This window comes from Abrus precatorius, unplaced genomic scaffold (genome assembly GCF_003935025.1).
Source record: "Abrus precatorius isolate BTA unplaced genomic scaffold, Abrus_2018 Scaffold8, whole genome shotgun sequence".
Lineage (NCBI taxonomy): Eukaryota > Viridiplantae > Streptophyta > Magnoliopsida > Fabales > Fabaceae > Abrus > Abrus precatorius.
In genome coordinates this window covers 11,565,730-11,582,234 of record NW_020874428.1, presented here as the reverse complement: position 1 = coordinate 11,582,234, position 16,505 = coordinate 11,565,730, and the positions used below count along the sequence as shown (strand labels likewise).

General features: G+C 29.2%; 1 protein-coding gene across 1 annotated transcript; it reads left to right on the top strand.

The window, feature by feature from the left end:
- The first annotated feature begins 5,566 nt into the window (after nt 1–5,566).
- LOC113846802 (putative 12-oxophytodienoate reductase 11) lies at nt 5,567–10,846 on the top strand. Its single transcript, XM_027475448.1, has 5 exons — nt 5,567–5,715; nt 5,852–5,992; nt 6,125–6,255; nt 9,827–10,003; nt 10,094–10,846. The coding sequence occupies exons 1-5, from the start codon at nt 5,603–5,605 to the stop codon at nt 10,687–10,689; spliced, it is 1,158 nt and encodes a 385-aa protein (XP_027331249.1). The 5' UTR covers nt 5,567–5,602; the 3' UTR covers nt 10,690–10,846.
- The last annotated feature ends 5,659 nt before the right edge of the window (nt 10,847–16,505 follow it).

Genomic DNA, 16,505 nt, shown 5'->3' with positions numbered 1-16,505 from the left:
GTCTTTTGAATTCAAACTTAACTAGGATTAGGATGTAGCTCAAGTTATAGTACTTAAATTTGGGTGATTTTTAAGTGAGGTGAAAGTTCACATTTTTAACTATAAATTTTGCATAAGAATTACAGAAAAAGAATCACAAAATAGGATGTATATGATGTGAGATGTAATTGGGAGTTATTTTGGAAAAAAAAAAATTAGAGTTTTGAATTAAGAGATTATGAACCTTAAAAAATAGAAATTGGTGAAAACTAAATCGATACCTTAAGAATAAAATTAGAGTGGAAAGACTCTGAATGGTGTCATAAATAAGAATGCTTAAGAAGTCAAAGAGATTGTCATAAGAATTGGTGAATTCATGATAAAATTAATGGTTTCAAGAAAGAACTTTAGTAAAGAAGACTCACTGAATATTTATTCCTAAGTATTTATTCCTAAGTACAGTTCAATTTAAGAGTTTAAGTATAATTGATATGTTCTAGTAGTTAAGTGGACACATTTAGCTAGTTAACACTTAAAAAGGTTTATCTCGATATTAGTCTAGACTTTCTTTGAAATGAAGATTTTTTTTCTTAAAATGTACTCTTATCCAATCATCTTATTCAAATATTACCTTTCTACTTCTTTTATTGAGATGTTTGGCATACTCTTCCATTTTATTTTTGTCAGATTGAGTCTTGGCCTTTTCTTCAATTTCTTGACATATTTATTCTCCAATTGAGAGATGTTAGACATATTTATCCTCCAATTGAGAGATGTTAGACAAAGGCATCAAATTCAAAGGTGTCAGAAGATTAAAACTATAAATAACCTGAAATGCAAAACAATTAGTAGTGACATGAATAGTCTTATTATATGTAAACTTTACTAAGGTAAACACTCCTCTTATGACTTGATGTTTTTCTTTACTATAGTTTTAAGAAGAGTAGACAAAGTTCTATTAACAACCTTTGTTTATCCATCATTTTGAGAATGCCAAGTAATAGAAAACAAAAGTTTAGTTTCAATCTTTTCTACAATATCCTCCAAGAATGACTTAGAAATTAAGTCACTATCACTTACTTACAATGCTCCTTGCTTAAGAATGTGATGTAAACTAGCTTTCTCAACACAAAAAAAGTAAAGAATTAAATGTGGAACTACTAAAATGCAACATGTACAAAACTTATCTCACACAAAATAAGTCAACTAAGTCTTCTATATAACTATTAGATATGACTCTCAAGACTCAAAAATAAATGAACTCCAAGTGACGGGTCTTAAGCTTCATGTATATAAAAGTAAGTTATTCCTTTCATGATTAGGCAAAATCATATCCAATAAGCCAAATTTAGTGAATTTAAAAGCCGCCTAACTTTTGTGAGTTTTTTTTTTTTGGCCTATTTAAGGTTAATTTAAAAATAAATTATCTAAATAGGGTATTTATAAAATATATTCCTTGTCTAAGGTTATTTTTGACACGTGACACTTATTTTTAATAATAAAAAAATGAATATCATTCCTTATAGGATGACATTTATCTTTTAATAATAAAAAAAATAAGTATCGTCAATGTAAATAAAACAAAGGAATTAGAGTAGACACAAGTGAGATTGGAGTAGGAGTAGTGCTAAGTAATGAGAGTGGATTTGGTTTGTCAACTACCTTAAAAGCAAACTAAAATGGATCCAAGGCATGCCTCTCTTGACTTTGTCAAATATGGATCCAGCTTGTCCAAGCATCAAACATCAATTATTGTATCCTCAACCTTGAGATTTTCCCTAACTCTAGACCAAATATAACCTATCCATCCATTTGTCATCCTTGAAATTTCATATCATAGCCACACTACACCAATCATTTTCTTACTCTCTATTGTAGCCCCAAGGAAAAAGGTAAAAACACACTTCTCTTCCTCATATTTTTCTCTAAGACTACACAAACACACGAGTCCATCAAACCCTCAACTTGAAGCTGCTTGTTCTAGTAATCTTGAATGGATGGATGGAACATCCAAGAACGGAGAGAGGAGAGAATCTTAGTAACATAGAACACTATCACCAATCCAAAAACCCAAGGCATAAGCATAAACTCGATGAAGAAAGTAATTGATCCAGAAGGCATTAGAGTTCCGTTTTATTTCATATGACTTATTTTTTAATAACAAAAAAATAAGTGTCACAACTCTTTTTTATAAAAGATCAATGACATCATGCATCATTACCCCCAACATGAGATAAAAATATACGTAGATTATAAAGGTGTACCTTTCAAAAATTAAACTTCGACAACAGAATAACAAAATTATGAGGGCATTTTCATATAATTCAAAAATTACACTAATATACATATTTACAACAGTTGCTCTACATGGAGCTCAAAATATAATTTTTATAAACAAAGCGAACTCGCTTTGGAAAAAAACGTATTTGTAGCTTATATGCCATGGGAATGTTACAATTCTAAGGATGCTATACTCATTGGTGAGTGTTTGGTCTATAAAGATAATTTTTCTTCTTTTCACATATGGAAATATGAAATTCAGACTCATATGACAAGCCAAGGTTCTAAAAGAATCATTAATCAAATTCTGCACCTAGAAGCCCATTTACTCCAAAATTTAGGCAAAAATGGAATTGTGATCCTGGGATCTTGGGTAGAAGCGGGCAATATTTTAGTGGGTAAATTAACGCAAAATAGTCTAGACCCATTACTAAGATTTAGACTAACAAAATAAATAAAGTTACAATCTTCACAAAAACACTTAACTCCATGGTCTTCCTTAGTCAGACCTTCCAGCATGAGAAGTGAATGTCTCACCTGTCACACCTGCTCACATATAACTGTACGACCATTGCAGCACACACACACATATGCTAACACAGACAATTGTAAGAGTGAACTTATGAAATCAACAGTCATCATTATAGAATATGAAAATATCAAAAAGGTTTATACAACTCAATTGATGCAACATGTTCAACCTATTCTTAGCCCATTTAATACAGATGCAACAATTCAATTCCAGTTAGTTTCACAACTTAAGTAATCCAAAGAAACTATTTTTGGTCTTGGAGCGACCCATCCTGTTATCAAGATTCAAACACAACACAACTTAGTATTTTTATTGTTACATGTTTAACTACCTAAACATGTAACTCAGCTCTAAAATGATTGAAAATCAATATGATGCAGCACATTTATATATACACTTATATATTCTACTATGAAACTAAGTAGCTCACAACACTTATCAAATATTTCAGTATGTCATTTTCTACCACAACATTCCAAACATTTATCAAATAATAGAGAAATATACTCATACATGCTTTGGATTCTAACCTAAGATTTGCTCATACAACAATTATTCTTAGCTAAAACGAAATTAATTATCCAGATATATCAGCATCTACGGAATGAACAAGGCCAGCTCAGGTAAGTTTCCGTAATCTGGGATGGGTTCCCTTAGATCTAGGTCCACGAGAGTTTCAGAGTTTCAAAGTCTTAGATCACCGCATTATTGAAAAAAAGAAACCTTTGAGAAGAGAAACCAAAAGAAAAGGAGGGATGAAATAGGGAACCCTTCTGCTGTTTGTCATTTTCGCTGCAACGAGAATCTCCTCACTACAGTGAAAATATCTTACTACAGCGAGAGAGCTTCATAAGTCCTTGTTTTGGAAGATCCATTCTCACTACAACGAGAGACATCTTGCTACAGTGAGATATCCTATAGTTCAACCTAACCCAAATTCCTCCAACTCATACAACATGCATAAACTTTTTACTCAGCAACCATACAACTTATACATACATAAATTCAAGTCATCTCACACCACAACCAATCATACAATATCACACTCAAAACACTGAGACGCCATAGTTAAATGAATACATCATCAGTTCTAAAAGAAAATAGGTATACACCCAACACAGGCTTGACAATAAGTATCGTCCATATATCTTTATAAGATATGATACTCATATTTTTATTATTAAAAAATAAGTATTGTCCCTATGATAGGCGATATTCATGCCACATGTAAGAAATGACTATAGATAGAGAATATGTTTTATAAATACCTTATTTTTAAAACAACCCTAAATAGTCAAAAAAAAAAAAAAAAACCACCTTATGTCCAAAATCATCAACATCCAGCATTAAAATCACTTTACTTTCACATCCAAAGTTAAGATAGTAACTTTCACTTTTCTTCGTCTCTCATTCTTGGTTAAATCAAGCTAAAAAGTACCAAAGACTTACCTTGTCTTTACTTACCTTGTCTTTTTCACTTTCATGTTCAAGTATCAATCAAAGTAAGCAACTTTGGATGATTCTACGATCCTCCCATTTACTTTGAAAAGTTAGAGAATTATAAAAGGAATACTTTTGAATAAGCAAAATATAAATTATTTAAGATCATTGATTTGATTTTGTAGTAAACGAATGGTTAGGATTGATAAAAAAAAAAAAAAACTGAATGAGTAACCTATATTAAATCTTAGTCATAAAGGGTAGAAAAATAAATTGTTCTGTTTATGTGTCCTACTGTTGATTATATTTTTGATGGTGCAAAATCAATATTAAAGCTTAAATAATGTAGATTGTTAATTTTCTAAAAGAATCAATAACATTTTTGTGTTGGCTTGATTCTCTTCTTTGGTAGCAAATCCTTAAATTAATAAACTTAAAATTGACATCTTTAAACATTTTGTCGATAAAGCTTGAACATTGACAATTTAATCACAACACTTTAACATTATATGTCATTTTTAGTTTTCGTTCCTATTAATTCGTCTGTTAGCACATGAGCTTTGTGCGCAACCTTCATTTACAAAAGAAATGCTAATAATGTTTGAAACTTCTATATTAAATTTTATAAAAAATTATTAAGTAATTTTTTTTTTAGTTTTATTAAATAATGAGATCAATTTATACACATAATAATACTACAACAGGAGAATAATTCAGCATCATTTTAAAACAATTCAAATTGTTCTAACAAGTAGTGTTATTCAAAGTGAATAAATTTGTAAATTGGTGTTATTTAATAGTGATTTTTATAACCACTCTCTAAAATATGAATCACAAATCTAAAATTTAAAATTTATTTTTTTTATAATTTGTTATTACAAATCAATATTTATTTATTTTTATATTTAAAATCAAGTTTGTATTTAACAAATTTAAAATTTCTTTTTTTTTATGAATTTTTATCATAAACTAAAATTAATTTTTTGTCTCTTTAAATTTTGAATTTATATATTATATTAATTAAATAATTTATATCTAAACGAAACACTATTAAACAAAAGAAAAAAATAAAAAAATAAGAAATTTTATCGTTAACCGAAAGAAAATAGAGATAAATGTAAAAAAGGTATTTATAATTATAAAAAAATATTAACTTTATTAGCATAAAAAAAAATAAAAATTCATAACCGTTTCAAAAGATATAAACTAACGGGGTAGAAGAAAAGTATAAAATGACATGTTTATAAATAATAAAACATTTAAAAGTCTGTAAAAGAATCTAAGCATCATTTGTTGTAATCATTATAAATATCAGCCTTCGTAATGCGATAAGACACTGTACTGCTGTGAATTGAGAGAAGGAAAAGGAAAATGGCCAACACAAACATAATAAAACTAGAAGAAGAAAGCAAAAAAGTGGATGAAAAAGAGGCAATACCCCTTCTCACCCCATACAAGATGGGAAATTTTAATCTATCCCACAGGTATGCCTTGTGCATGCGTGAAGCATGATCTTACATCCTTTTGTTATTCTCGAAATCATCATTTTGCATGTTCTGTTCTTCACTTTTGATGTGCATTAGCGACGTGTGGTTTAACTTATGATGTTTGATACGATAGGATAGTATTGGCACCATTAACACGATCAAGGTCTTACGACTTCATCCCTCAGCCGCATGCTGCTCTGTATTATTCTCAAAGAACAACAAAGGGTGGCTTCTTGATAGGGGAAGCCTCTGGGGTGTCTAATACGGCACAGGGGTAATCTTTGATTGTCTGAAATTTATTTATTAATTTGAAACAAATGGAAATTCAATCTATAGAAATTAGAATGAATTGGCCACACAAAGATTATCTTGTGTTTTTGAGTTTGTCTTGTTTGGATGATCAAAGGTACCCTAATACACCTGGCATTTGGACAAGAGAACAAGTGGAAGCGTGGAAACCCATTGTAAGCACTGTTCATGAGAAGGGAGGGATATTCTTCTGTCAACTTTGGCATGCGGGAAGAGTTTCCAACTACGGTATCATGCCTCTACTTTTCGTATCTCTTCCACTAAATATAATTATATCTAGCAACTATATCATTTTGTTGAATAAGCATTTCCAAAAGATAAAATTTAAATTTAAAATTTTTTATTTATACAGTTATTTCACTAATAAAATTTTTTGGTTAAAATATACTTTAAGAGGATATATTTTAATGATAATAATCATTAATAAATCTTTACATCATGCATAATTTTATCATATCTTGTTTTAAATATTTCTATTTAAATTTCACCTATTTTTTTATTCATCTTTAACATCTTACAAACTTACTATTTGATAATTGAATAAATGAGACGATTAACAAGAGATAAAATTATAATAATTAGTTGAGGTTAATATCTATAATGCTAAGTGAGATTTAACTGAAAAAGTTAGTAAAATTAGAGCTTATTTGCTTCTCTTTTGCTTTTAACTCTTAAAAATAATTTTGAAAACCTTTTATAGAAGAAAATAAAAATAAAACTTGTTTATTAATTTAGTTTTCAAAATTATTTTTAAGACGAAAAAAATAAAATAAAAAACAGTTCAATAAATTTTTTAAAAACAAAGTTAAATGAAAAAAAAATTGTTTGGTTTTATTTGTTTTTATTTAATATTTTAAATTAAATGAATATATATATATATATATCTGATATTTAATTTTAATATTTTTCTTTACTTAAATATATTTTTATATTTAAAATAAAATATTAAATTGAAAAATTATTAAAACATAAAAATATAATTAATTTTGAACTGAATTTTTTTTATGAAGAAATACTTGCAATTTATAAGTTTTAATAAATTATAAAAATTACAAGATATAATTAATATCAAACTAAAAAATAATGATTAATTTTATATTAAAATAATTTTTAATAAATAAATATAAATAGTGTAAATAAGTAATTTTATAAAGAATAACATTAATACACTAAAACAAGTGAATATGTGTATAAAAATATTTTTAGCTATTTTGAGAAGAGAAATGAAAAACCTAAAACCAAAATACCTTAGAAGCTATTTTTTTTTTAAAATTTTAATAATTAAAAATGAAAAATTATTTTTAAAAACTTAAGTTGATAAACAAGTTTTTATTCTTTTCTATTATTAAAAATATAAATTTATACTTTAAAAGAAAAGCAAATAGACTCTTAGTTTTTTTTTATTGGTTAGATCTTTTAATTTTCTTTTATTTTGATCCTTATTGATTTATAACTAATTTTTAAACATTCAAGTAAACCAGTATTTATTAACATGTTTCATTTTTTGTTATTTTTTTTATTGAATCATATTTATTTATTATTTTATTTGATTAAGGTATAATAATTCTAATTTGAAATCGGTCATTACTTTATTTTTATTAGAATCTAGCTTCTAACAAATTAAGTGACTAAAAGGTTGGTTTTAGTAATTTATTTTTGTTAGTTAAATGTTAAGTTAACTACCAAAATTTAAATTTAATTAATATTTAAATAGATGCAATAGTTGATGTAACATTCTTTTCTCATTTATCTATTTTCTTTTATTAAAAAAATATGATATATAGTATTAAAACAGTTGAAAGATAGCTGAGTGTAGAAAGTATTTTTAAATACTTAGATTTTAATTTGAAAAAAAGGTGAAAATTTAAACTATTTATATACATTTGAATATTCTTGAATTTCATTTTAAAATAATCTAAATTATCATATTAATAATTCTTTTCAACAATTTTATCAAAATAATTCAACTCCAAATTAAAACTTTCATCAATATAATTATACAGAGTACATGACTTTGAATAGAAAATATTCACAAATATCTTTACATTTCTCTAGTTCTAATAAATTAAACTTTTCAAAGCAATCCCCTCCTACCCTTCCTTGCAGGCATGACTCTAGAATGAACAGACATTCTTTACCTGAAAAAATAGTTGTAAGGGTGAGCATCCCTTGCCCACTAAATCTTAAAAAAAAATATACAAGAACAATGCATATAGTATTTTAAAAATCTACATATAGTACATTCAATACATTCCATTTCTAAACAATTCAGTTATCATTTGACTAATTAACATATATTTCTCGTTATATAATATTATATCTCAATTATTCAATTCATTCCACTTTATCATATTAACTTTAATATATTACTAAAATTTCTATTCAAGGTTCATATATTCTATATTTCTTCTAGTATACACATGCATAATAATTTCTATTATTCTTGAGAATTAATTACTCATTCACATCAATTTCCTCCTGACTTAACTTGTCAATCAAATACACAATCATAAGACATAGAAACATATCACTTTCCACTTTATAACTTTGTGCCACATTACTTCGCACTTAATCAGATATCATCATCTAATCCATAAATTTTGTGCCACATTATCCATTTCTCATCTGAATAGTTTATCAATTCAATAGTACTCTAGGTACCCTTGGCCCCTAAATCGCTGCCAACATACTCTCTAGTTACGAAAGACTTACGCAGTATAGATAGTCTTTGGTGAGCCAAACCACACACGGATACAACGTGTGCGTTCACGGCCTTCCAAACAAAGGTATATAGTTAGGAGTTCGGTCAAGAAATGAGCGTGAGGCCTGTAAATGCTTCCCAGAAAGGACTCTCGCTACAGTGACAAATTCTCGCTGTAGCAAAAGGAGCACAAATTAACCCTCTTCACAATAAGCATTCTCGTTGCAGTGAGGGTGTCTCGCTACAGTGAGAAACTTCCAGAAGCTAACTTTTTCTGCAATTTCATGCTTTGTATGTTCTTTTTTTGCCTTTTTCTGATCATCTTCAACTTTAAATGATGTCTCTCATTTGATTTTAACTACAAAATAGATTAAAAAGGGAATCAAAACACTAACAATTGCATTCTTTTCCTGAAATATACAAGTATTTGTAAAAGTTTCAAGTTTAGAGAGAATTTAACAAAATAATCCAACTTTTAATATGAAAAGTGCTTATTTTATACAATTATCACTTATGCATATCCTAGATAAAAAAACTCTCATATTCGAATATAGTCCTTTATTATTAACCCATTATATATTCTTTTAAAAACTTTTTTCTTGGTTTAACCTAATTTTATCATATTATACTATTACTACTTTTTACCTTAAAATTAAGAAAAATTTACTTACATCAAAGAATAAAACATCAATTACAATAATAAAATAGGCTAAATTGTCATAAATAAAATGCTAAAATAACTATAAAAAAAATTTATTCAACAAATAATATTTTACAGTAGAGATTTAAATTATTTATTAGTTTTTATAAAAATTACGTTTGAAATTAATTCTTAAAAAAAATTATTAAAATTCAATTCAGAAGTACATATTAACCAAATAAAAAATTAACCATCATTGTTAATCTTTGTTTATAAAGTGTTGAGTTGACTATTAGAATTTTAACTTGCCATAATGACATTGCTAAGTTAAACTGGATCCTCTTCAACCGTGCTGCCTCTCCAGTAAAAAGAATTCAACAAATTTTATAAAGTGTTTGCATGTGATTTAAGTACATCCAATTTTATAACCTTTAGTCTATACAATAATACAAGTGCAGGGTACCAGCCAGATGGTGAAGCGCCAATTTCAAGTACAAACAAGCCCCTTCGTAAGGATATCTTCAACAATAAAGCAGCAGCTGATAAATACCCACCTCCTCGCAGGCTGAGAGGCGATGAAATCCCCAAGCTTGTGAATGACTTCAGGATTGCAGCCAAAAATGCCATGGAAGCGGGTATACCTATCTGATATGATCTTATTCAAATTAAATATGATAATAGGAAATTAAGAGTAGAGTGTGAGTGTGAGTGTTAGTGTGTTTCAGGTTTTGATGGGGTAGAGATTCACGGAGCGAACGGGTACTTGCTGGATCAGTTCCTAAAGGACAAAGTGAACGATAGAGATGATGAGTACGGTGGTAAGTTGGAAAATCGTTGCCGCTTCCCACTGCAAGTGGTGAAAGCAGTGGCTGATGAGATCGGAGCTGACAGGGTTGGGGTTAGGCTTTCCCCTTTCGCTGATTATAATGATTGTGGAGATTTTGACCCTCAAACATTGGGCATCTACATGGCCCAATCATTGAACAAACTTGGCATTCTCTATTGCCATGTGATTGAGCCGAGGATGGTGACACAATTCCAAGAGTTTGATACCAAATGGTCCCTCGCCCCAATTAGGAAGGCCTTTGACGGCACTTTCATTGTCGCTGGTGGTTACAATAGGAGAGAGGGAAACCGTGCCATATCAAGCGCTGCTGCCGATTTGGTCGCCTTTGGACGCCTTTTTTTGGCTAATCCAGATCTCCCCACAAGATTTCAGCTCGATGCTCAGTTAAACCACCCTGATCCAGCCACGTTTTATACCCATCACCCTGTGCTTGGCTACACGGATTACCCATTTCTTCAAGATCCCACAGAGTAATTATTTTAATATTTCCTCTCACTGTCGTCATCCCGGACTTGTACCAATATTTAATACTCATCTTTTGCCCATTCATGACATATATACTTGTTTCTGTATGGGTTAGATTTATAAAATAAATAAATAAGATTAGATCTATCTTACTTATTTTAGAGTTCATTTAATTGTTCATTGTTACTAGAAATTAAATTAAACTTTAAAATATTACGTGGTTGTTTGCATTTTAAGCGTTAACTTTTCCAATCAATTGTCAAAATTTCTCACTTTACTTTACAAGATAAATTTTTTATTAGAACTACTAAACTCAACGGTTTTTTTTTTAAATAATATATTCTTAAAAATAATTTTTTTAAAAATTAATTCTTTTTCTAATGTTTTCTTAACTAAACTTTAGAAATCTTAATGCGATTTTCAAATCTTTTTAACTATTATCCTATTATAATAATTTTTACTAAGAAGAATGTCTATGTTGTAGCAATTTCACCTAAAAGGTAATGAGTTACTCTTATAGCACGTCGTGTATGGTGCTCAAGGCTCTAGGCTTGAATAGCAAGAGCAACTTTTAATTTATTATCAGCCCAAACAATAAATTCAATAATTTTTTTGTTAATAACTGCTTTTTTTTATCATGTCAATAGTAGTATACTCATGTATAGATGATAGTAAGTTTTTAATATTATTTTAATATATTATCATCTTGGGATGACTAATACTACCCAAATACATCTTTCGGACTAGATGTGATATTTTATACGTGCATCCGTTACATCTTTTTAGAAAAGTCGAATAAAGCATACAAGAGTATTTAAGAGAAAAGTGTATATGAGATAACCCCACCTTTCAATCTTTTACTATTTTCTATGGGTTCACTCCCATCTCTCTCTCTCTCTCTCTCTCTTGCATTGTGACAAAGTAAATCTCTCTCTCCCAAAGGATAGACAGTGGTTTAGACTATTAGTCTCAACTATCAACTTTCTCTCTCTATATATCAATCTAAGTTGCTTTAATAAATAACATTGCAATGCAATCTCTCTTTAGATTTGTCTTTTTCTTTCTCTATTAAGAATGGCCAAAGAGCTTTATCTGCTTCTTCTTCTTCCCAAACAATGGTGTTGTTTTGTAGTTTCACTACCAATGTTCAGTTTTGCATTCTCCACTGTCAAACTCCTCTTCCCTCACCATTGTTGATCCGTTCAACTTCATCTTACTTCTTACATCCATTGAGTCGTTCAACTCAGGTACATCCAGTTACAACATGTCACAGTCTCTTATCGGCTATTCTAGGATGTAGTATATTAAAATAAAAATAAAAATTTATTATGATCCCATCTCGTTCGATACATATCAGGTTACGACATGTGTCAGTCTCTACAGTAGTATCCGCTATCCTAGGATGATAGCTTGTTAAGATAATAATAAAAACTTATTATCGTCCATGCATGGATGATACTATTGCTGATATGGTAAAAAAAAAAGCACCAGACAGAGAATTAGTTTTAAAAAAATCTTATTTAAAAAATTGTATTTAAAAATGTATTATTTAAATAAAAAAAGCCAAATTCAATAAAAAATACTTATACATATTGGCCATTGAATAAGTGTCTATGTGAGCATATATTTAAAAGAGGAGAAATTTTTTAAGTAACACACTTAGCACTAAGTTAGTGAAGATTTAGAGTAAGGATATAAAATTATCAAATAGTATGCTTAGGCCAAGGAATTCCTTCCTTATTTAGGTATTGATAGCTGAGTGGATTTGTCATCAAATACACATGACTTTGTAATCATTTGGGTACATTTAGCATTTATAAGGAGTGTATGCGTCTAACAAAATTGACATTTTGTCAGGAATGTCAAAATTGTTAAGTAATGGAGGTTTTTCATGTGGCAATTGAAGTGTTTGTGAGCCGTCTCTATTTTCAATAAGTATTTCTCAATGTCATCCTATTTTTTGTGGTGAATAAGGAATAAATTAAAGCATTTAACAACTACTCAATTCTAAATGAATATACGTCAACATGCTTATTATATATATATATACATAAAGTATGTCCTCGAGCACAATGTTTAGAGAACATAATATAATATTACATACTATCTAAATTGTTTTCAAAATTATTTAACTATGAAATATTACAAGGAAAGATAACAGTCTAGGATAATATACTACACATAATACATAAATAAACTAAACTTCTCCTATCCTCTTGACTCCTTCCTTATTCATCCAACCCCTCTGGAGGAGGGTCGACATTAATGTCAAGGTATGCAACTGCATGACAAAGAGGCAAAGGTACCTCCACTCTATCTTCTCCCTATATAATAGTAAGACTAACATAGATATTATTAATAGTAGATATAGTTAAGATACTAAAGCTCTTAAATATGATGGTCTAGTTAGAGTCATTGAAACTCCACTCTCCGGTTCCCATACTAAAAGGTCATGGTGGACACATTACAGAAAAGACAGGGGTGAGTACAAACATTCATAAACAATCTAATAGGCAATACTCATGTTTAAATGAATAAAACATCATTCAGACATCAACAATACCAAGCATCAACAGTAGCTATGCTTAAATGAATGAAACAACATTCAAGCGTCAAACAATATCTGTGCTTGAATGAACAAACAACGTTCAAGCATTTGGCAATACCAAGCTTCAATAATACACATGCTTAAATGAACGAAACAACATTCAAGCATCAAGCAACAATCATTCAATGTCTTTTGTTGGTGAATTCTCCATGGAGTAATTAATTAATTATCCAACATTTTAATTTTAGGTTGAGATTGAGAGTTCTATCTCTGCAATCCAACTAGTGTCATAGGTACATCTTCTCCTTTTACTGGAGACAAAACATAAGTGCACAATTCTTATTTTATAATCACCACAAGTAGCCCACACTCAAACCAATCTTGGTATGCTTTAGTGCCTGTCAGAATAGGCTAGCAAAGTTTCCACTGCCTACGACACAAGTTACCTAGACTTGGTTTCCTGTAAGTCTTGGGTACTCTCCTATCTCCTATGGTCAGACCAACACTATTTGCTCCTCGTCTGTACCGTGGCATATTCAACCTTTTTCACAATCATAAATACAAGCACAACAATTTCATAGCCAATAGTTGTCCAATAGGTACATTTTAACATCAATATTTCAAGAGAGCAATCAATCACACAGACATGACTATCAATCAAAAATTTCCATATTTCATGAAGCAAATTGTAAAATTCATAACTAATCTAATACGACTCCAAACATCATGAAATCACGAAGGTTTTCTTCCTTTAAATGTCTACTGTAATATAAAATTACAATCAAAATTCAAACACTTATAGAAAAATCATTAAACCTCAATTCATCTCTGTTGTTCTCAGATTAATTTAATAAATAGCCAGCACATTAGAAAATTTGTAATAAATTCATGTAAAAATACTTTCAAAATAAAACTATTCATAGACATTAATTCATGCTTTAGTTTCTCAGTTCATGTCACAGAATGGCACAATTCAACAACATATTGAAAAAAATCATCAACCATTCACTTCATCATCAAAACTCATGTTATTTCACTTTGGTTATCTAGTTTCACAAAAAAATATACTTAAAAATTTATAGCTTCCAGATTCCAGAATAAGTCCTAAACATTCTCTGTCATTTATAGTAACACACTTCTCAGAATCAGTTAAATAGAAAAGTCATAACTATTTTATTTTAAGTCTAAAATTTATCAAACTAGTGAGGATATTTCTCTTATTGTCTATATTTTCATACAAAAATAATAATAATAATAAAATAATGCCACTTATATATTTTAAAACGAAAAAAGTTTCTCAGTAGCATGCACAAAACGTTACTCTCATACCGCAACACCTTGAGAAAATCATAAGTAATTCATTTTAACTCCAAATTGATCAAACTCAGTGAGTATATTTTCTTTATAAATTATAATTTCATAAATATAATACAATCATACATGAATTCTAAGACAAAAATGATTTAAAATACACAATTCTCAGAAAAATATTTACACATAACCGAATATTCAAAAATTCATAACTATTTTATTTCAATTCCAAATCAAGTGAAATAAGTGAGTATACCTCCATTAAGAAGTCTATTTTTATAAAAAAAAATATCAATAAAATAACGCTCCAAACATACAATAAGACAAAAATAAGTCAAAGTATACTGCTTTCAGAATACCATTTTCATGCAACATAAATTTATAAAAATCATAACTAATTAAATATAAATCCAAATAAAGTAAAACTAGCGGGGAAAAAAAAAATCTAAATTTAACTATCTTCCTGAATCAAATACTAAAAAAATACTTTCAAAGATTTTTTTTCATATTTTACATTATTTACACTTTAATCCTTATATTTTATATTAATTTCAAAAAGGTCCTTGTCTCCAATTTGGTAAGTCTCAAATTGTCCAGTATGTCTTCCATGTGTGCAAGGTCATTAATTTACGTCTAAATATAATCTCAATCATTTTCGTGGTCCTATTACACATGTAATCAAGTGTCTTGCATTTCTAAGGTATTTGTGGTCCAAGTCCATGGTATTTTTCTATTTTTAGGTTCAATCTTTCAAATTTAGTTATTCAAAGTTTGTTCTCATCATTTGTCCATGTAGTCTATAGGTCCAAATATGACCATAAGTCCAGGAGTCTTCATCATGGTCACTTTCCATTCTTAATCCATCTCCTTTTAGAAGTTTCTTTCATAAATCTTTAAAAATACTTTTGAAATTCATTTTGATTTCTAAAATAATTTCAATCCAAAAAAAGATCATGAATCCAACTCAGATATCATAAAAATAAGTCACAAAATGAAACATGCAAGATTTTCATACAACCAACCACATAATAAGCAAAATTATCATCAAATACAATACATTTTGTGGTTCTTAGTGATTTTCATGCATTTACTTATTTCAATCAAAATTTTAATCATGGATTCATCAACACACACAATTTCAATCACAACCAAAAAGGTTAAGACTCTCCTTGACTCAAAACCATTTAAACAGGGTATTCCCCTTGATTATGAAAAGTACCTTCCCCCTTACTTGGTGTTTTTGGGTTGATCTTGCCTTGATCTTTGGGTGATCCTTCTCCTCTTCCCTTTTTGCTTTATTTCACCTCTTGGAAGTGAGTATCTCCTTCCTTGGCCTCCTACTTCCTCAAGTGCCAAATAGTATACAAAAAAGAAAGTTGGAGGCTTGGTGGATTATGTGGGGTATCTTGGTGTTTTTGGTGGGGTTAAAGGTTTAATTCAAGATCTTTATGGTGGGGAATTGGGTGATCTAACTTGTAGAGTTCAAGTAAAGTGTTTGAGTTGAACTTAGATGTGTATAGGGAGAATTGAGATGAAGAAGAAGTAAAGACCTCTTGTGTTGCATGAGAATTGGTATGAAGGGTACTTCATACATGGCTTTATATAGAAAATCTCTTGATATTGGCCCACCCTCATGCAGCTCATGGTTTCACTCTCTTTCACACAAGTCTTGGTTTTCAATTTTGGTTCCTTTTTGGCTTATCTACAAGTCTACCCATGTGCACATTTGCAAATGTCCAAAATTGCCCTTTCATGATAGTTTTGTACTTCTAGTTAGATTTTAACCTTCCTAGTTTCATTTCAACCATTCCAATTACTTTTTGAAACCTATTTAGTTCAAATCCAATGGCCATGGTCATGGTCCAATTAGATCTATTGGATGGGGATTAGTCCACAAATCATTCTCATTAGCCTTATCTTCTAAGAGATCAAATACCATTTCTAATGTGCATGAATGAAAATCTGC